The 21,715-nt window shown below is 46.4% G+C and overlaps 2 protein-coding genes across 2 annotated transcripts in view; both read left to right on the top strand.

Moving 5' to 3' along the window:
- Positions 1-7,883: 7,883 nt before the first annotated feature.
- On the top strand, positions 7,884-9,098 carry LOC147576558 (ubiquitin-conjugating enzyme E2 D3). Its single transcript, XM_086677705.1, has one exon. It carries the CDS (start codon positions 8,058-8,060, stop codon positions 8,499-8,501), a length of 444 nt encoding a protein of 147 aa, XP_086533831.1. The 5' UTR covers positions 7,884-8,057; the 3' UTR covers positions 8,502-9,098.
- A 3,443-nt stretch (positions 9,099-12,541) lies between these two features.
- ABTB2 (ankyrin repeat and BTB domain containing 2) overlaps positions 12,542-21,715 on the top strand; it is a 175,707-nt gene continuing 166,533 nt past the window's right edge. Inside the window, exon 1 of the mRNA XM_086677706.1 lies at positions 12,542-13,851. Within this exon, the coding sequence (XP_086533832.1) occupies positions 12,969-13,851 (883 nt within the window). The 5' untranslated portion in view covers positions 12,542-12,968. The remainder of the gene's footprint in view (positions 13,852-21,715) is intronic.

Raw genomic sequence — 21,715 nt, forward strand, 5'->3', positions numbered from 1 at the left:
TGGGCAATTGCTGGTGTTGGCTCAACTCCTCAGTTTCTGGGCTGGCATCTTCCAGACGCTTCTGACCTTTTCCTTCCAGTCACCAGAGATTAAAACAGCTCCAGGTATGAAGTTGAAGGCACCTGGCATGGGGGAGGAGGAGACTCGACAGGTATACGCATCAGAATATATCATGCGGGGTATTACCCATTTAATATATCATGAACATATTTCAAGATAAAAGATGTATTTCCATAACTTCATTTTAAATGGTTACATGCTATTCTGCTATGTGGATATTCTATTTATTTTTAGCAATCTGCTGTTGTTAGATATTTACATTGTTTCTATCTTTTTAGAATCACTGACAATACTGCCATGGATTTTGTCATTATTGTTGCTGAGTATCTGAGCTCATTCCGGTTTCCTTACCACACATTCCAAGACGTGAAACCATGAAACATTTGAAATGCTTCACCTGTGGTCAGATTTAGAGACAATGGCCACAAACAGAAGTTTTCTCCCCAAACCCTTAACAAACCACCTACATCTTGTCTTGTTGGCTAGAACCGTGCCACATGGCTACCCCTAGCAGCAAGGAGGCCGGGGACAGGGGCATTTAGCTTTTGCAGCTTGTAGGGAAGTTGGCAGGAGCTAAGGGGGTCAAAAACAGCTGTTGCTCGTTGCCCAGCCAGCTCAGCTATGAATGCCTAAAATATTTCACCCGCGATGTCCAAAATAAGTACCATGAGAATAACAAATTCCTTGGCTTTAGGAATAATTTCTAGAAGGCCTCTATTTATATGTACATGTTGCCCAGAGGGATGACCTACCATCAACACATCTGTGCCCTTTGTCGTGTTAGCACTGATTTATTTCTGAAGATTTGTTAGCAGTTGCTGAGTATAAAGCCAAGTGTTAATAAGATAACTAGGCTTTAAGATAGTAGACATATATCAGGAAATCTCCAGGACATTTAGAGTGGACCTTTAGTATCAATAATCAGGCAAAGGCACTACATTTAGCAAGAGGAGCAGTTAGGGCAGAAGGCGCCGAGAGGATGGATTTCACCCACTGCACTTAGCCTAACATCACCCTCAAAGCCAACTTGTGCAGGCAAGGCAGATTCTCTCCAGTATGTGCTCCCCTCCAACCCACCTAGAATCAATGAGACATGAAAAATGGACATCATGGGGATGGAAGACAGACCCAGATTTCTCCCCTCATAGTAGGGTGCTGGCTAGGAGTGCAGACTCCAGGGCTAGACTCCCAGCGTCCAAACCCTGGCTCCACTCACTCTGTAATCTATTCACAGGGTTGTAATGAGGACTAAACAGTTAACAAATATGTAATGTAATGATTAAACAGTTAGTGAACTGATAGCATGCATAGTGTGTACTAAGTGTTATATAAGAGCTGGCTTCAAAAATTAAAGCCTTGCTCCTCTGATCTTATTGACATTAGGCCTTAATATGTGTATGTTCTGTTAAAGTCTTCATTTTCTTATTATTAAAGCAACATAGGTTTACTACAAAGAACTCAGAAGAGACAGAAAAACAAAAGAAACTTCTAACAACCTACAGTATCCCTCCTCCAGATGCAAATACTAAGACGCAGCTACTACTAGTTATGCTTGATCCGTCTGTATATTTTAATTTCAAAAATTAGGTCTACTTTGCGTAGTGCTCTGTATTATGTCCTTTTAAAAATTTTTAGCAACAGGGGCACCTGGGTGGCTCAGTCGGTTAAGCATCCGACTTCAGCTCAGGTCATGATCTCACAGTTTGTGGGTTCCAGCCCCGCATCAGGCTCTGTGGGGACAGCCTGGAGCCTACTTCGGTTTCTGTATCTCCCTCTCTCTCTGTTCCTCCCTGCTTGCTCTCTCTCTCTCTTTCAAAAATAAATAAAAACATTTAAACAATTTTTTTAAAGATAAAAATTTGTAGCAATATATTAGGAGCACCTTTTCATATCTAGAAATATATTTCTACAGTATCTTTTTAGTTGTCACAAAGTATTCTGTTAGGTGGTTTTCCATACCCATTATCAATTCTCTGGGGTTGGGCATTGATGATGTTTGATTTGGTTTAGTTCTTTTGATCTGTTAACCTAAAAATAGACACTTTCTGTTACTTTACCAGCAAAAGATGGGCTTATTTGGGCATAAAAGAGAATTACAATCTGGGACAAACAAACTGTAGTAAAACTGAAGGCAAGTCATGGGAACAAAGGAGAGTCCCCCCCTCCTTCTTAAGGAGGAAAGGGGTAATTTGGAAAGGCTGTTAGGAACTACAAGTCTGTTAGAGTAAACTGGGAGTTTGACTGTGGTGGCTTCTCATTGGCTGAGCTGTTACTGGGGGGATAAGGAAAGCATGTCTTGGGGTGCCTGGGTGACTCAGTCAGTTGAGCTTCGGAGTTTGGCTCAGGTCACCATCTCACAGTTTCTGGGTTCCAGCCCCGTGTTGGGCCCTGTGCTGACAGCTCAGAGCCTGGAAACTGCTTCAGATTCTGTGTCTTCCTCTCTCTCTGCCTCTCCCCCGCTCACGTTCTGTTGTGCTCTCTCTCTCTCTCAAAAATAAAATAAACATTACAAAGAAAGAAAGAGAAAAAGAGAGAGAAAGAAAGAAAGAAAGAAAGAAAGGGAGAAAGAAAGAAGAAAGAAAGAAAGAAAGAGAGAGAGAGAGAGAGAAAGAAAGAAAGAAAGAAAGAAAGAAAGAAAGAAAGAAAGAAAGAGAAATAAAGAAAGAAAACTTCCTCCAGCTGGAGCCGTAGAGTAGCATCCACGCGCAAGGCTAAATCCAAGTAAAGTCAAGTCCATTTCTTCCTGGTGGGTCTGCAGTTGACTACTGAGTTGGGGCGGGGTGTGAGAACTCCCCCTTCTGAAACCTCCCGACTCCATTTTAGAGAGATTTCCTTTACTATTTTTCAGAGTTATTTTATTTGTTTTTTGTATTCTAAATGGAAGTGTGATCAACATCCTTGGAGTGAATTTCTTGGGCACATCCATGATAATTTCCTCAGGATAAATCTTCAGAGGTCAAATTACTAGGTCAACAATTATGCTTATTTTTAAGGCTTTGATGAGTATGCTTCACTTGATCTCCAGAAAATATGCATTAAAGTATGCATTCATTTCTTTATCTTTCTAGAAAGCGCTAAGTATTATCATTTGCTTTGTTTGCAGTTTTCCTGTAATACTTTCTGGCATCCCCAAACGTGACGGTGTCTTGGAGGTAGCACCCCCAACACAAACATGTGCTTTCTATAATTTGTCTTCAGCCCTCGGCCCCTGAGCTTTTTTCTTGCCTTTGTCTCAAGGACCTCCTGTGGTGGACTGGATTTTTGCCGTGATGTCATTTACAGCTGGAGAGTCTTTATGTTCAGATTCTGATTGGGTTGTTTCTGATCATCATCTAGGTCTGAGAACCACTACTTTTTTCAAGTCAATGTTTGTCCTAATATAAATAAATACATTGGCTACATTCTTAGGTTACAGCAAGACACATGGTGTGATTGTTATCACTGTGCTTTGAAACTAAAATTGAAATCTTTCAGCATTCTTCAGCGTTCTATACATACTCAATTATTCTACTCATCCTCTACATTCCTGGCCTATGTGCTCGGGATATAAAGGTGAAAATAATAATCATCCCAGCCCTGGAGAAGCTTGGGCTGAAGGAGACTTAAACACATAAATCACAATGCGATGTGAAATATGCCATTGAGACATTTTTATCACCTGTCGTGATAGCACAAATTGCTATGAGGGGACAACTGGACATTAAGTAACCTTCGGCTCATTCATTTATTTTCATAATACTTAATAGAGCAGGCCCTATACTTTCATTTTCAAAATGTTTGTTTTAGCATAATGAAGCAATATATACCACCTCAGAAAGATCAGGAAATGCAGGCAAGCAAAAACAAAAACAAAAAACTTTAAAAACTGCCATCCCATCTACTTTATCTCCCTTGAGCCACTATTAACACGTCAACATTTTAAGTTGTTTTCTATTTTTTTAACAAAAGTGGGATCAAAACATCATGTTTTGTAATCTACTTCTTTCATTTAATATGTCACGAACATATTCCAAGATAAAAGATATATTTCCACAACTTCATTTTAAATGGTTACATGTCAGGGCGCCTGGGTGGCTCAGTCAGTTAAGCGTCCGACTTCGGCTCAGGTCATGATCTCACAGTCTGTGAGTTCAATCGCCACGTCGGGCTTTGTGCTGACAGCTCAGAGCCTGGAGCCTGTTTCAGATTCTGTGTCTCCCTCTCTCTCTGCCCCTCCCCCATTCATGCTCTGTCTCTCTCTGTCTCAAAAATAAATAAAAACGTTAAAAAAAAAAAAAGAATGGTCGTATTAGACCTGCTTCAAACCACTGAGTCAGCCAAGCAGACAGACTTAGATGGACATTACCCACTGTTATGATATCTGAGCTTTGCTTTAAAAAAATACTGGAGATGGGGAAATAGATGACAGCGTAAACAAGGCTGGCCACAAACTGACGATTATTAAAGCTGGGTGATGGGTACATGAGGGTTCATTATCAAATTCTGTCTATTTTTCTGTTTGTAATTCTCGGTAATAAAAAGTTTATAACTAAGATCATTCAAATAGAAGTCAACAAATCTTGGCTATTTTTAAAAAGTTTATTTATTTGTTTTTGAGATAGAGCAGAGGAGGGTCAGAGAGAGAGAGGGAGAGAATCCCAAGCAGGTTCTGCACTGGTCTGGTCTCATGAACCAGGAGATCATGACCTGAGTGGAAATCAAGAGTTGGAAGCTTAACCAACTGAGCTACCCAGGTGCCCCTGGAGTGCTTTTATAAAAGACTAAAATAGGGTTCAGTTCTAAGCCTTTGCTGCTAAATTAAGAGATATTCCAACCATAGCCTTGTCTTCAAATCAATTCAGCATTGAAAAGACTGAAGAGACTTCTGTCTAAACTATGAAGATCATTCCATCTATTCCTATCCCTGTGCTGGGAACTGTGCACAGTCACTCCTGTATATTAACATCCTTGCTCAAGGGACGACAGAGGCATCTTCAAATTATGCAATGGATACAATAAATCTTCAAATTGTGCAATGGATTCAATAAATCTTCAAATTATGCAATGGATTCATAAGTATGAATAGCAATTTTGTCCCAGATCAATGTACTTGGGAAATTTAAAACTTTTTAAAAGATCCAGCTGACAAGTAAATAATTTAACTTTTTAACGTACAAATTTTTAGCAGAATGAACAAGACCGCCACCTGCTGGGAACACCTGAACTGCCTGATGTGCATATTGAGGAGCAAGTTTTCTGGACTTCCAATCACCTGAGACCTACAGGTTAAAAATGAAGATTCATAGACTCCAGACCTATTGGATTAGAATCTCTGCAGGTACAGCTCAAGAATAAGCATTTTCAGGGGCACCTGGGGGGCGAAGTTGGCTAGGTGTCCAACTTCAGCTCAGATCATGATCTCACCATTTGTGGGTTCAAGCCCCAGTCGGGCTCTGTGCTGACAGCTTGGAGGCCGGAGTCTGCTTCAAATTCTCTGTCTCCCTCTCTCTCTGCCCCTCCCCCACTTGTGCACACGTGCTCTCTCTCTCGCTGTCTCTCAAAAATAAATAAATAAACATTAAAAAATGTTTTTAAACAGAACAAGCATTTTTTATACCAGTCCTTAGGCACTCTGAGGTCTAAGAGACAAATGCCTTAGCATTCTGGGAATGCTTGTTGAATATACTTTTACCTAGATCACACTCTACACTTACTGAATCAGGATCTTTAAGAAAGGGTGGTGGTTGGGGCACCTACGTGGCTTAGTCGGTTGAGCGTCCAACTTGGCTCAGGTCATGATCTCACAGTTGGTGAGTTCAAGACCCACGTTGGGCTCACTGCTGTCATGAGGGCAGAACTCATTTGCGTCCTCTATCCCCCTCTCCCTCTGCCTCTGCCCTGCTTGTTCTCTCTCTCTCTCTCTCTCTCTCTCTCTTTCTCAAATAAATAAAACATTTTTCAAAAGGGGGTCTGGGACTTTGGATTTGTAATAAGAATGCCAGATGCATTTTAAAAGATGAATGCTTAGTAAATATGGCAGAGTCGAATGCCGTATTTCACTCCAGATATTTTCTATACCAGGACAGAAGAACACAACAGCAGTGAATTGAGAACTGGCAAATAGAACATCCAGATGTGGGGTTTGGGCACTGCTATCTCTACAAGTTTATTCTTTGGATTTCTGTCCTGCTGCTTTAATTCATCTCTGTATCATTAAGTTCCAGACCATCCCCTGCCGTTCTTGCCCTTAACCCCCAGGTGCTGATGGCTTCATCTCTAATATCAGCTAACAAATGTGCCTAACAGCAGAATTCCCTCTTGGAGAGACCTGATTCCACATCACTCTCCTTCCCCTCCCCCACCCCCCACCACCTCATCTTCTCTGTGGACCTTTTGATGTGTGCCAGTGCCCACATCCACCCTACCTCCTTTTCTCCTGGGGACCGATGCTCTAGGTTTGGATCCACCTTTGGAATCACATTTGTGTCTAACAGATCACTAAACTCCAGGTTTATGCAGGGGTCACACGGGGGACCTTGCCCTGTTCTGGGATTTATCTGGATTTCTTCCATGGATCCTACCTTACCTCCATTGCCGGAGCAGACTCATAAAACATGGTTGTTGTCTTTTCTGCTTCAGGTTAAATGAGAAGTCCCAATTGCTTCACAGCAGCCCAGGGGTGGGGGGAGTTCTCTGCCTAGTTAAGCCTGGTATATACTGGATTAAAGAAAATATAAAAGAGCGTTAAATAAAATACTGTCCATCATGAATATACTAGAGGGAGAAACAGGATGCAGAATTTCCCAAACTTAACCACCGATCCTTTTTTTCACGGACCAACCCATGAGACCATTCTACAGAATGTGCTTTGGAGAAGTGTTATTTATTTTTCTCTTGGTTACCCTGGGGGCTCTTTGTTTCAAATGATCTGTGTGTCTCTTTAGTCATGAGGTCCAGAAAAAAGAGCGGGGGGGGGGGGGGGGGGGGGGAGGGGAACTGCGTCGGGAATGGGCTAACATGGATTGCATGGGATGGAAGCATTACCCTGAATCTTCCACACCACTGGTTCCTTTTTCAACAACTGAGGGTTCTGCTTGATTTTCCGCCACAAAACTTCTCTGCTAATCACGGCACGCTTGTGTAACTAGGGGTACCTTTTTTCAGCTCTCCTTGTATTCCAGAGTCTTTTCTTCCTCATGTTTATACCATATGTCCTCCAGGTGCAACAATCTGTGTGGTGGATTGAAGAGCTGGCAATGGCTTTTGGTCAGTGGTTTTTGAGCAGCTCTGCAAAGCATATTTTCCAGAATAGTTAGTCTCATGTCTGTCTTTACATATTGGGCATGGTTTTTTTTTTTTGTTTTTGCTTTTGTTTTTGTTTTTATGGCAGGAATCTTGTCTAATGCACCTCCATGGTGCCGAGCACAGTCTAGACCCAGTAGGTGTTTAAGAAATATTATTGAATTGGGGTGCCTGGGTGGCTCAGTAGGTTAAGCATCCGACTTTGGCTCAGGTCTGTGAGCCAAAAAGTCAGGTCAGGACTTTTGCTCATCTGTCTGTGAGTTCAAGCCCCACGTTGGGCTCTGTGCTGACAGTTCAGCACAGAGTTCAAGCCCCACGTTGGGTTCTGTGCTGACAGTTCAGAGCCTGGAGCCTGCTTCAGATTCTGTATCTTCCTCTCTCTCTGCCCTTCCCCCACTCATGCTCTGTCTCTCTCCCTCTCTCAAAAATAAAAAATAAAACATTTTTTAAAATTTAAAAATATATTATTGAATTTACCCAAAATGATCCACAAACTGAATTAAAACTTAGCCACTCTCTAAAGTCAAGGACAGGCCTCCGGCCCCCGCCCTCCCAGTCCAACCTCCGATCTGTTTAGTAAGAAGGCGCCTGTGTCTGGCAGAGCCGGTGTGAGACGAAGAGATCCATCTTTCCCTGCCGCCCGGATAATCAAGAGTTTTGGCCGGACCTTTGAGCACACACCGGGAGAGTGAGGAGCCAGACGAAAAGCACAGACGATGGCGCTGAAACGGATTAATAAGGAACTTAGTGATTTGGCCCGTGACCCTCCAGCACAATGTTCTGCAGGTCCAGTTGGGGATGACATGTTTCATTGGCAAGCCACAATTATGGGACCTAATGACAGCCCATATCAAGGTGGTGTATTCTTTTTGACAATTCATTTTCCTACAGACTACCCCTTCAAACCACCTAAGGTTGCATTTACAACAAGAATTTATCATCCAAATATTAACAGTAATGGCAGCATTTGTCTCGATATTCTAAGATCACAGTGGTCTCCTGCTTTAACTATTTCTAAAGTTCTTTTATCCATTTGTTCACTGCTATGTGATCCAAACCCAGATGACCCCCTAGTGCCAGAGATTGCACGGATCTATAAAACAGACAGAGATAAGTACAACAGAATATCTCGGGAATGGACTCAGAAGTATGCCATGTGATGCTACCTTAAAGTCAGAATAACCTGCATTATAGCTGGAATAAACTTTAAATTACTGTTCCTTTTTTGATTTTCTTATCCGGCTGCTCCCCTTTCAGACCTCATCTTTTTTAATTTTATTTTTTGTTTACCTCCCTCCATTCATTCACATGCTCATCTGAGAAGACTTAAGTTCTTCCAGCTTTGGACAATAACTGCTTTTAGAAACTGTAAAGTAGTTACAAGAGAACAGTTGCCCAAGATTCTGAATTTTTTTAAAAATGGAGCATGTGTATTATGTGGCCAATGTCTTCACTCTAACTTGGTTATGAGACTAAAACCATTCCTCACTGCTCTAACATGCTGAAGAAATCATCTGAGGGGGAGGGAGATGGATGCTCAGTTGTCACATCAAAGGAAGCAGCATTATTCTAGCATCCAGTCTTTTTTAAGCCTTCCACTGTTAGAGATTTGAGGTTACATGATATACTTTATGCTCATAACTGATGTGGCTGGAGAATTGGTATTGAATTTATAGCATCAGCAGAACAGAAAATGTGATGTATTTTATGCATGTCAATAAAGGAATGACCTGTTCTTGTTCTACAGAGAATGGAAATTGGAAGTCAAACACCCTTTGTATTCCAAAATAGGGTCTCAAACATTTTGTAATTCTCATTTAAATTGTTAGGAGGCTTGGAGCTATTAGTTAATCTATCTTCCAATACACTGTTTAATATAGCACTGAATAAATGATGCAAGTTGTCAATGGATGAGTGATCAACTAATAGCTCTGCTAGTAATTGATTTATTTTTCTTCAATAAAGTTGCATAAACCAAAAAAAAAAAAAATAAAGTCAAGGACATGATCTATCTGTCTCCTATGAGAGTTCTGTCTGTCCTTGAATAGTTTTAACCACTTCCCTTTCAAGATAAATTCTAGGGTATTTTGTTCCTTAATATCCAGATTGATTTTGTTAGAAAATGTATAACCGAATACGAGATGTCAGCCAAAGTAAAGTTTCTAAATTTTATTTCAAGCTTCTCATATGATTTTTCCATGGGCAATCCCAGATTTTTAATTGCTCACTCCACTGGGAATTCTCCCAATGTTTGCCATGGTTTCATCATGTGCTTTTTAACCTGTCCAGATACATGACAGTTGTTTTTTTTTTTTTCCAAAAATGATGTTTGGGCCAGGCCTGGGTTGGGACAATACTTTCTTTTGCTCTAATATAATTTGCATTCCTAACATTAAGCACATTACCACCGGATTGCCTTAATTAAACGCACACACGTATGTGTAAGAAGCCATGCCCTTTCTTTCTTGATCCAAAGTTTTTCACCCCGCTTGCAACCTCCCAGAAGATTAACTGAAATCAATCAGTTGGTTAATTTCTAACACAGCTCATGTATCTTGTTCTCTATCTCTATTGCTCTTCCTCATTTTCTTTCTCCCCCCATCACACAAAACACAAAGAGACACATTCTTCAAGTCTTCAAGTCGGCAATAGAAGACTCTAATGAGCATATGAAAGACAAGAGGTCTACAATCTTAACCACCTTCTAGTCCCTTTAATGGGTTTTCCCATAGGAATTTTCTTCCTTTTTTTTAATGAAGAAAATTACAAAACACTTACTTTAGTATGTGTCTCTAAAAGATAAGAATATTTAATAAGCAAAACCATACTACCATTACCACACCAAAAAAGTAACAATCATTTCATAATAGCAAAGATCTGGGTGGTGTTCCTGATTTCTAATTGTTTCATAATGTCAAATGTTTATTGATTAAAAAAAAATCAAATTCCAAATACATTCCACACATTATGGCTAATTAGTCAATATGGCTTAAGTCCTTTTTAGTGTATAGGTTTCCTATCCATCTCTTTCTCTCCTTGTAATTTATTAATGAAACTCAGTTGTTTTTCCAGTATTATTTTCCAGGGCTGAATTTTGTGGAACAAATCCTTGCGGTGTAGTTTAATATACACAATATTCTGAAATTTGGCTGTAGCCTGTTTGATTATATTTACACTTCTATGCCATCAAGTCACTTAAATATAAGATAAATGCCATTGGCTCTTTCCCAGATAACTTTTCCAATTCCCTGTTGTAAATTTCCAGTTCAGAAATTTTCTCTGCTGGGGAGCCTGGTTGGGTTAAGCCTCTGACTTTGGCTCCGGTCATGATCTCATGGTTGGTGGGTCCCAGCCCAGCCACAGGCTCTGTACTGAGCCTAGAGCCTGCTTCGGATTCTGTGTCTCCCTCTCTCCCTGCCCCTTACCCACCCGCTCTCTGTCTCTCACTCTCTCAAAATAAACATTTAAAAATTAAACATTTAAAAAAGAAATTTTCTCTGCTTATTAAGTATGCGCACAACAAAAAGAAAAAGAAAAAAACCCAAACTTGTGGGGAATTTCTTCTAAAAGTCCATTAGAGGGCGACATTTGCTTTAAAATTATGTTTCCCTCACTAAGTTTTAAATTGCATCATATTTGTTTTCGAATTTTTGGCAAGTTGAACCTCAATACCTACTTTTCACTTCTTATGTCACTTCTATCAGATGTAGTCACATCTTGTGTCCTCTGTTAACTTGATCTCTGTGAACTTGGGTCCCGTATCACTTTCATCCTGGACTCGGTTTCCACTTCCGACCACGAGGCGGCGATATTGCATAAATAAAGACCGCAGAGAGGCCAAATTAAGCCAAACTGCTAAAGAAAAAGGAGTTTCACAGGGGAAGGGCCATTAATCTCAGAAGGAAAGAGACAAACCAGATATTTCTAATTCGTATCCACCTCACGGCCTCAGGTTGGAACTGTGTAAGATAGAGCACAAAGGGGCCATTCAGGAGCACGGGAAACTGACTTGGGGGGCAACGCGTGCACAATCTCCTCCTTGACTTTGCGGTTCCACGGGAGGGAGCATATGCACATTCGAGCACGTGTGTGCGAACAGTTGCAGGACAGCAGCCGGACGGAGTGGACTGGGCGTGGCGCTGCTGGAAAAGAGTCGCGCTCCCACTGACCGCTTCTGGACACAGGCCCTGAAACAGGTTTACAACGGCACCGCTTTGGAGGACAGCACTCATTTCACCCCGGGGTGGGGGGGGGACCAAGTCCCAAGGGGGCAGGGGGCTTGCCCACTGGCACACCATTAGGAGGTGGTGCATGCAGCCAGCTGTTCGGAGCGCAGGCCAATACTCGGTAAATGTCTCACCTTCACACACCCGCTGGGACATTCGCACTTCAGACAGAAAGGATCCACCTGACAGCGAGCAGTACTGTACAGCTGTAACAGGGAAGTCACGGGCCCTTTTGAGAATCTGACACAAATTAGGACCCTCTCCCCCGAGTAATACTCAGAAAACTACGTAAGTTCAAGTGGTGGGGAGAGAGGGGATCACAGGCCTCCTGGAGCCAGTCTATTCATCAGATCTGCTCCGTTTGCAACCTGGATGGCAACGTAAAGAAAACCAGACGGATTCGGGAGAAGCAAGAAGGGGGGTCCCTCCTCCCTCTAAACACAAGGGAAGTTTCATTCATCTAGGAAAACGGGAGGGGCTTGCCAGAAAGTCCCAGAGGGAGGTGGGGTGCCTGGTTTGTGCCCCCTCCCCCACTCCTCCCACCTCCAGACCCACACTTGATAAGTCAGCCTTGGTGGTAGGCTGCAGAGGGCTTGAAAAGGAGCTGCGAACGCCCAAAGCCTGGACGGCGGGCGGGGGGCTGCTCACAGGGGGTTTTCCTTTAAATTTTTCTTTAAATCGTCAGCTCCCGAGACTAACGCTTCGACCCCTCCTTTCCCGGTCTCTGCTCCCACCTCCCAGCGCGCTCCGCCGCTCGCCGACTCTCCCTTCCCCCTCCTCCACCTTCATCCCGGCGGCTTCATCCGACCCCTCGGCCTCCAGCCCCGCCTCCGCCGCCGCGGGGTTTCACCCGCAGCCCAGTGAAATCTGCATAGTGACCGCCCCTCGAGGAGATCATTGGTGCATCTCATGCCCGTCGCGGACGATGATTGGTGAGGCGCCCCGGGTTATTTGCATGCCGGCGGCGGCCGGGTACCCAGCTGTGCGGGCCGCCAGCGCCGCGCAGAAGTTTGCCGAGCGCTTTCTCGCCGGCTGGTTCTGGACTCGCGCGGCGCCGCGAGCCGCCTCCTCCTTCTGCCGCCGCCCTGTTCGCTCGGGATTCCTTCTCTGCGGAGGACAGACGCTCTGCCGGCGGGAAGCTGAGGTGGGCCAGGGGGAGTGCCGAGGAGGAGCGGCGGGGACCGTTCCAGTGACAGCTTCGCTTCGGACACCGGGCGCGTGGGGCCCCGGCCGCCGAGAATCTCTCCCACCTTCCCCCCCGGCCTCCGGGCGGACGATGTGGACGCCGAGAGGAAGGAGGGCGTCCCGGAGAGCCTAGAGTCTGTTTCTGCCCACTTGGGAAAGGAAGCATGGAGTTGTGAGCGCCCCTTGCTCGGCGAGGCCGCGACCGGCAGGCTCCCCATGGCCGGGACGTATAGCTCCACTCTGAAGACGTTGGAGGACTTGACCTTGGACTCCGGGTATGGGGCCGGGGACTCGTGCCGCTCACTCAGCCTCTCGTCCTCCAAGTCCAACTCGCAGGCGCTCAACTCTTCGGCGCAGCAGCACCGCGGGGCGGCCTGGTGGTGCTACTCCGGCTCCATGAACAGCCGCCACAACAGCTGGGACACGGTGAACACGGTGCTGCCCGAGGACCCCGAGGTGGCGGACCTCTTCTCGCGCTGCCCGCGCCTCCCCGAGCTGGAGGAGTTTCCCTGGACGGAGGGAGACGTGGCCCGGGTGCTTCGCAAAGGCGCCGGCGGCCGGCGGCTGCCCCTGTTCTCTGCCGAGGCGGTGCGGCGCCTGGCTGGGCTGCTCCGCAGGGCGCTCATCCGAGTGGCCCGCGAGGCGCAGCGCCTGAGCGTGCTGCACGCCAAGTGCACCCGCTTCGAGGTGCAGAGCGCCGTGCGCCTGGTGCACAGCTGGGCGCTGGCCGAGAGCTGCGCGCTGGCTGCGGTCAAGGCGCTGTCACTGTATAGTATGAGCGCCGGGGACGGGCTGCGCCGGGGCAAGTCCGCGCGCTGTGGCCTCACCTTCTCCGTGGGCCGCTTCTTCCGCTGGATGGTGGACACCCGCATCTCCGTGCGCATCCACGAGTACGCGGCCATCTCGCTCACGGCCTGCATGGAGAACCTGGTAGAGGAGATTCGGGCCAGGGTGCTGGCCAGCCAGAGTCCCGACGGTGGAGGGGCTGGGGGCGGGGAGGTGTCCGCCGAGGCCCTGGAGATGGTCATCAACAACGACGCCGAGCTCTGGGGCGTCCTGCAGCCCTATGAACATCTCATCTGTGGCAAGAACGCCAATGGTAAGTGTGCGGGTCTCGGCCATGGACAGATGGGAGAGAAATCCCGCCCTGGGCTACCCAAGGGCGAAGCTGGTTGAGTGTGCCAGGATCTGGGAGAAAGCGTTTGTTCTGAGGGTGGAGTCCATTAAATGGCTCTTGCCAAAGATAGTTCTTCTGATGCCTGTCTTTTGGAGGACAAAGTTGAGGTTGAAGAACATTGTGTTCTTCGTATTGTTGTCACTATCTGGATGCTGTTCGCTGATTGAGGCTCTTGACCAAGCCATTCCTTAACTTCATTTGATGCGAAGGTTACTGCCCTGCCTCTCTTTGCCTTGCTTAACTGGGTCGCTAGTGGTCTTTCCCCAACAGCAGGGCAGATGGACTGTGGTTCTGACCCTATAGCCCAATAGCAGCAGCCAGAGGATCCAAACTCTAAGACCTGAGTTTGGGATAAGTGAGAGGGGAGGAAGGGAGCAGGAGGCCCAGGATCGGGTGCAGCTGCCTTGGGCTTTGCTGGGTTGAAGGGTGCACTTCAGGCCTTCTCCTGGAAGGTGGAGAAGTAGTGGTGGGTTCTTACCTGTATGTGCCCAAGACAATGGAAATTGCTGAATTCCCTTTCTGGAAAGAGAACCACATACGTGGCTCCTAGGGCCTGAATTTCTAAGCTGTCACCAACCGAGTGAGCAATTGATTAAAACCCTGTGTTGTACTAAATGCGCAGCCTTATGGGCTTTCCTGAAAGAGATGATGATCCAACAAACTTGCTTATGGGGAAGAGGTGTGGGGGGTGGGCAGCTGCGTGATGAGGAAGGAACCACTCAGTAGTTGCATTTCTCTGAAGGAGGACAAGGCTTCAGTGCAAAGGGTGGAAGGGAAGCACTTGACCTTCTCCCTGGTAAGGTTAGGGTGTGACATACATTTAACAGCAAACTGCCTACCAGACTCCAGTTTCAGAAGTCAGCAAACCATAAATTATTTAGAATGGTACCATGGCTAGACATCCATGCAGCCGGATCAGAAGGCCATTTTTGGGACAGCTTTCAGTGGCAAACTAGTCAGCAGAAGAGGCCAGGTGGGTACTGAAAAGGGAGAAAGGGAGTCAACTTTAAATGTGGTTGAACATCGTAATAGCTAAAATTTAAAGTGAGCACAGTTAACAGTATTCTCAGTCACTGTTCTTAGCACTTTAGAGGTTAAGAAACCCTAGCAACCCTATTAGGTAGGTACTTCATAGTATTATCCTCATCATACAGATGGGCAAACCAAGGTACCCAGCAGTTAAGCAGTTTGCGCAAGATTACACAGATATTAAGTGACAAAGCTGGAATTTGAGCCTAGGCAGGCTCCAGAGTTCAAGCTTTTAGCCATCAGGGAGGAGGTAACAGCTTTGTTTTTAGTCCAGTTTTAATTAGTCCAGTTACCAAGGAGGGCAGCTGACATTTGAGGCCTCATTTAGAGGCCTAGAAGATAGTTTGTATGTAGCAGCATGGCTTTGCTTAGACCTTCCTTGGTTTTTGGTTTTAATTCTGGCACCACCAAAGGAGATGCCTGGAAGAGAAGAGCATTTGCCTTTTAATTTTCCTCCTTTTAGGTCAGAGTTCAGGTCAGCCCAGAATCTCTGTTGATGATGTCACAGCTGATAATTGTGCTTTGCCCTCTGGGTTTGTGGCAGCAAACGTGTGCTCCAGGAGAGGAAGTGGAGGGCAGGGGGATTTCCACCCACCGTCCTAGCCCAGGGGAAGAATCCTGTACTTTGGGCTGAGGGGGAGGCCCAGACTGAGCTCAAAGAAGTAAAGCCCCCTAGGGGAAAAGACTGAGGCCCTGTGCCTATAAACCAGACTAGAACAAAAATGGAACAGTAGGTGCCAAACAAAACCCAAAATGCCCTGCACACACAGCTGGTGCCCAGCAGGTTGAGGAACTTCTCAGTTTTTCCAACTGCAAATTGGAGCTAGAAAGAACAGCTGCCTCTCCAGGGTCCCCTGAAGATGCAGAGTAGCCAGAAGTTGCTAGAACACAGGTGTCTTCCACTAAAGGGCTTATCCCAAAGGGCCATTTCTTATCTAGGGTCATCACTCCTTGGGATTTTCTTTGCAGGATGGGTTTTTGACTCCCCAATTGACCCTCTTCTCCCATGCCGAGCAATCCTTCTTTTTGCTTTTTTTTTTTTTTTTAACGTTTATTTATTTTTGAGACAGAGAGAGACAGAGCATGAACAGGGTTGGGGCAGAGAGAGAGGGAGTCACAGAATCTGAAACAGGCTCCAGGCTCTGAGCTGTCAGCACAGAGCCCGACGCGGGGCTCGAACTCACGGACCGTGAGATCATGACCTGAGCCGAAGTCGGACGCTTAACCGACCAAGCCACCCAGGCGCCCCTGAGCAATCCTTCCTAAGCCACGGTGGTCAAGATGGCAGGACTGCACTTGACAGCAAAGCTCCCTGGATGTTCAGAGCAAGCATCTCCCTCTGTGCATTCCCTGGTTCCAGGGAAGTCTCTTGCAGGCAAGGCGACCATTCGCTTCCACTTAGTAACATGGATGCTCATTTTCTGTAGGTGAGAACCTGGCCTCAGTAAACAATAACTAGGCTGATTTATGAAGTCTTTTTAGACAGAGTGGGATGTATGTTTGGTATAGGAGCAATGGATTACTTATGCCTGAAAGCTGACTTCAGAGGGAAGCAGAAATTGCTTCTGTAAGGAATGGGCGATCCAAACCTTTGTTACACTGAAGCCCAAGGCCAGCAAGGTTACCGTTTACACAGCTGAAGACCAAGTGAGAAATGGCTACACCCGGGAGGAGGGTGCCGGTTCGTATTCTTGTCCTGCTGGTCTTCCCTTCCAATTATATCTTTATTGTTGTTGTGCCTGCTAATTATACAGCATGGGCACATGTATTTGACTCAGCTATATAGAGCTGTTAAACTTTTAATGTCTTCCAACCAGGAATTTAAGGGCCCTAATCCATCTATTCCTGGCCATTACTCAGAGTGCTGGGCAAATATGGTTTTGCTCAGCCCAAGATGGATGATAAAAGTTCTGTAGTGTTTATACGACATGATCTCAGCTTCGCAGAGCAGCAGTAGTTCAATATCACTTGCTCGTTTGGTATCGATGTCCGTGTTCCCAGGGTAGTGTCATTAAGTGATGATATCTTCATGGCTTCCTTACAGGACGTAGAGAAACCACTTTAATAGAGTGGTATTTATAAACACGGACCTGGCAGAAAATAGAAGCTTCTTGCATTCACTGCCTTCCTCCTCCCTGCCCTCTCTTTCATATCCCTGTGTGTAAGTTTGATGCTGAGACTCGCTCCTGGGTTTCTTCTTGGCCCTTTGTCTTTAGGAAGCTTTCATGAGGGTCCAGAGCATTTGAGAAAATCCTCTCCAATTCCGAGGCTCTGTGTTAAATGATAGGATTTTGCTTAGAGCATTCTGACTCCAAAGCTGTAACCAGGAAGTGCAGGAGGATAGTAGCTCTGTCACAGTGGTAAAGAGTGCAAACTTTGGAGTCCCAGTGAGGGTTTGGAGCTCACCTCTGCTATTTATATGAGTGACCTGAGGCGTATTTCTTAACTGTTGTCATCTGTAAAATGGATGGGGGTTGGGGGGGCGGGGAGGTAATAAGAGCACCTAACTCATAAGGTTGGTATGAGGATTAGGTGAGATCATAGATTTAAAGATCTTAGCACATAGTACATGCTCAGTAAATGGTAGCAGTTCATTCAGCAAATACTGAGAACTGACCCTGTGCCCACTACTGTTAAAAGTGTTGTGGATTAAGTGCAGAGGGGGGCGAGGAGGGTCCTCCTCTCATGAAGCTTATAAATGAGTGACAAATACAGATTGCAGTACATTTTATTAAAAAAAAAAAAGATAGAGAGAGAGACAAGATAATGGTATAGTGTGGCCAGAGCTAATTTAAATGACAGTCAAGGATGGCCTGTCTGGCGTTTCATTAGTACAGGCAATGTAGCAATACCACTGCAGTCTAAGAGTCTGTAGGCAAAACAGAGTGAGGACTTTTCTAAATTATTCAGTTATCTATCGGCTGAGGCAAGTCCCAACGATCTCATTTCCAGCCAAGGAATAAAAGGGCTGCATCTATGTTGGGGATGTGCTGTTCTCCTAGTTGTAGGACTCATTTAGCAAGGAGATTATAAGATTTCACTGAGATAATCAACCAAAGGGGCAAGGGTTAATTGAGCCGCTAGTTGCTATTTAATCAGTTTCCACACCTGGGTAGTCTGAGGGAGTGTCCCTTCTCCTTGACTATTTTACTGAAGCCCAGGGAGCTGGTAAAACTGAAACAAAGCAAGCTTTGGAAATGAAAACTTATTTTTTTTCCCTTGAGTGCCTGAGAAATGCAACCCAGCCTTAAGTAGTTAGAGGAACAAGGTGGAGTTGTTCTGCTTTTTCCAGAAAGTTTTACCTGACTCCTCCACCCCCGATTGGAAGTGCCACTTCTCCTTCATGGTTCCGCGGCACCCAGAGCTTATTCTTGGGTTGTTTCCTGCTTCTCCCGTGAGCTCGTTGTCTCCCCTCTGCCTTACACAGCGCCTGGCACGTAGCAGGTGCTCCCTAAGTATTTGTCATACAAATAATTGATTCCGCCACACAGAATTGTTTAATTCCGGAAATTTAACATGCAGTCCTTTGACACTATGGAAGAACCTTCCCCCTTTTCTACCATGGCAGAGAATTTCGAGTCCTTGATGAATAGAGGCAGTGTTTTGGGGGTACCCAAGCCTTAGGGGCATCATTCAACCTTTGATACCCTAATTTCTGGCAGGGTTCCCAAGGCCAGCAGTGACGGGTAAAGGTAAATGGAGGGGTTTTATTTGTATTTCAAATGTAAATAGGAGATTCCTTCAGTGTGTAATACCCAGAGTGGGGGTGTCACAGCAAAAGTCTAATGGGCAACAGATAAATCCACAGGAGGATTGGGTTGAGAGACAGAGGCAGCCAGTTCCCCTAAGAATAGCAACCCCACCCCCTCCCTTGCCCACAGAGCTGCCCCTGAGGGCAGTCTCGGTTGATGACTCTTGCTCAGAAGTTTCACACACCCCTGCCTCCAATCTGAGAAGGAACTAAGACAATGGACTGCCAAGACCCTCCTGGGACACATGAAGGACACCTAAGTTCCAAAACAAGCCAGAGACACCTTGCTGATAATCTTCAGGTTGGTCCTTATCCCACCTCACTGTCACCGTCTGTCCTTTGCCAGATAGGACAGTGGGTGGATGCTCTGGCTTCTGTTTCCACACTTCGACACCTGTATGTAATAATAGGCCTGGCCTTTCCACAGCACCTTAAACATTTTTCATCTGTGATCTTACCAGGTCCTCATAAAAATCCATTGAACATGATGCCCTTTCACAGAATTCACAGCTAGGTCACAGCCATGCCAGGACCAAGCCCCATATTGCTGAAGCCTCAGGTCTGTGCTTTTCCTGCGGAGAATTACAGAAATAAAGGTAGTAAGGAACAGGTCAGTATTTGGCCCTCTTCTAATGGCAGTGAGGGTCAAACTCACAGCCACAGCAGTATTTATTATAGATTTTGTCTGTTAACAGCCTGCTGTGTCCAGGTACTTTAAATATGTTAGGCCGGTGAATCTTCATAACCAGTGTTGAAGACCAGGCATCAAGGTCCGGGCATGGATCTTCCAACAAAGGATGCGGAGTGATTCTGTTTAAATGCAGCTTGCCAGCTGTCCCAGAATGTGCTCTTCAGGTGCCATCGATCTTCAGCCATCACTGCTGCTCCTGGACCGGGGCCGGGGGGTAGCGAGGAGGCAGGGAGCCCTCCTGCCCAGGGAAGGCCTTACAAGTGTCAGCTGCTTAGTGATCAATAAACCCAATTGAATGGAAAGGCTGTAGTCTCTACTGCAAAACTTTGACGGACGGTGAGTCAGTTCAGGGAAGGAGGAAACAGAAACACAGTAGGAAAGCACCCTGAGGGACCCTGTGTTTAGGCCACTGGTCTCTGAGAGCTCAACTCACTTACTGGCTCTGGAGTTGGCAGAAAAGCCTTTTGATTTCCTCAGAAATTTCCTCCTCAGAATCTACTACGGTGGAATCTTCACAGGGTGAAGTCTCTATGTGGGGAGCCCAAGGAGAGAAGCAGTCTGCATAGCAAGCCCTGAAATGCTTTGGCTTTGAGTTGGGTCCCAAATTGCTTTGCCTCGAGTAAGCTGCTCCAGCTCTCCGTTTATCTACTGTAAGTGAGGGGCCAGTACACCCGGTGCGTAGTCAGTGCTCCTGTGATGGCAGGGCCGCTGGGTTTAGCGTTAAGGGCATAGCACAGGGTCGGACTGCCTGGGTATCACTCCTGGTGCCCTCGCTTGTGAGCTGTGTGACCCTGGGCACGTTAACTCCTGTGCCTTCGCTTCTTTCTCTGTAATAGGATTTCTCGGACCTTGTCACTGTTGACATTTCGGACTGGCTGGTTTTTCTTGTGGGGCAGTCCTGCGCAATCCCCCACTCCCTCTGCTGCCAGCCGTGACAACCAGTTTTGTCTCCAGACATTGCCAGATGTCCCCTGGGGGACAGAATTAACCACTGACGAGAAACCCTGCTCTATAACAGGACTGAAAAGAGTACCCAACTCCTAGGATGGTTGTGAGGATTTAATAAAAGCGTCTGGAAGGAACTTTGTACTCTGGCACATGAGCTATTAATTCTAATTATTGCTGTATTTTTGCAGACTTGTGCTGGTCATGTTTGCTTTTGCCATAGTGGGAGACTCTGTCTAGTGCGGGAGAAGATCATGACCCAGATCCCAGGGTGACAAGTGTTAGTCACAAGGCTTTCCTTGGTGACTAATAGGTAGGAGGAAGTCCTGGAACCCGGAAAAAACACCCTTGCACCTGCTCATTTACGGCTCTATCGTCCCCAAGACGAAGCGGGCTGGCAGTGGGCAGTGAGATCAGACTCGCCTCCCTGGGCTGCTGCCTGCCCCTGCCCAGATGACAGTGGCATTGCACGCTCAGAGCTCCGGGCCCCAGGAAGCATTTCCACTGTGGATATCGGACCCCGCTTGTTGCAGCTGCCGAGTCCCGAGCCACAGGACAGCAGGTGTTTTGTGTTTTGCTGGCCTGTCATGTAAACATACTTTGTGGTCTTCTTGCTTGTTTTAAAAAAGGCCTAAATGGTTTTGCAGCTTTGGCGGCATGTCTGGAGCTGCATGCCGAATTGGGAGGAGAGCTTAAGGAACGCAGCCCAAGTAAAGCCCAAGAAATGCCACGCCGGCTTCATTAACCGACTGCTCACCGAGCGCCAGCTCAGTACGAGGCAATGGAGACAGATTGGAGGAGGACAAGGATTGATCTTGCCTGTCAAGGAGTGTACTTATTTACTTAATGTTTGTTTTTGAGACAGAGACAGAGACAGAGCACGAGTGGCGAGGGGCAGAGGGAGGGGGACACACAGAATCTGAAGCAGGTTTCAGGCTCCAAGCTGTCAGTACAGAGCCCGACGCGGGGCTCAAACTCAGCAATCGTGAGATCGTGACCTGAGCCGCAGTCAGAAACTTAACCAGCTGAGCCACCCAGACGCCCTTCGCCTGTCAAGGAGTTTAAAGTCTAGTCGGGAAAGCAGAGCACACACACGGATCCTTACAAGGAAGTCTGGGATCCCTGTGTTCCATTAACAAGGGTGGTGCTGACGGCCTCCGCTTCCTGCGTGCCACTGCCCGACGTGGGTGCTTTCCATGAGCTGCTTGCCTTCCTGCTCCCAAGCCCTCCCGTGAGGTAGATGGGATGTCCACCCTGTAGAAGGGGACCTGGAAGCTTTTGGTGACTAGGGAGTTCAAAGGGGAAAGATGAGGCCTGGCTGGCTGGGTGGGAGGGAGGCTGGGCTGCTTTGCGCAGGATGTGGCATGCAG

The sequence above is a fragment of the Puma concolor genome, chromosome D1, assembly GCF_028749965.1.
Source record: "Puma concolor isolate L17-30 chromosome D1, mPumCon1.1.hap2, whole genome shotgun sequence".
Lineage (NCBI taxonomy): Eukaryota > Metazoa > Chordata > Mammalia > Carnivora > Felidae > Puma > Puma concolor.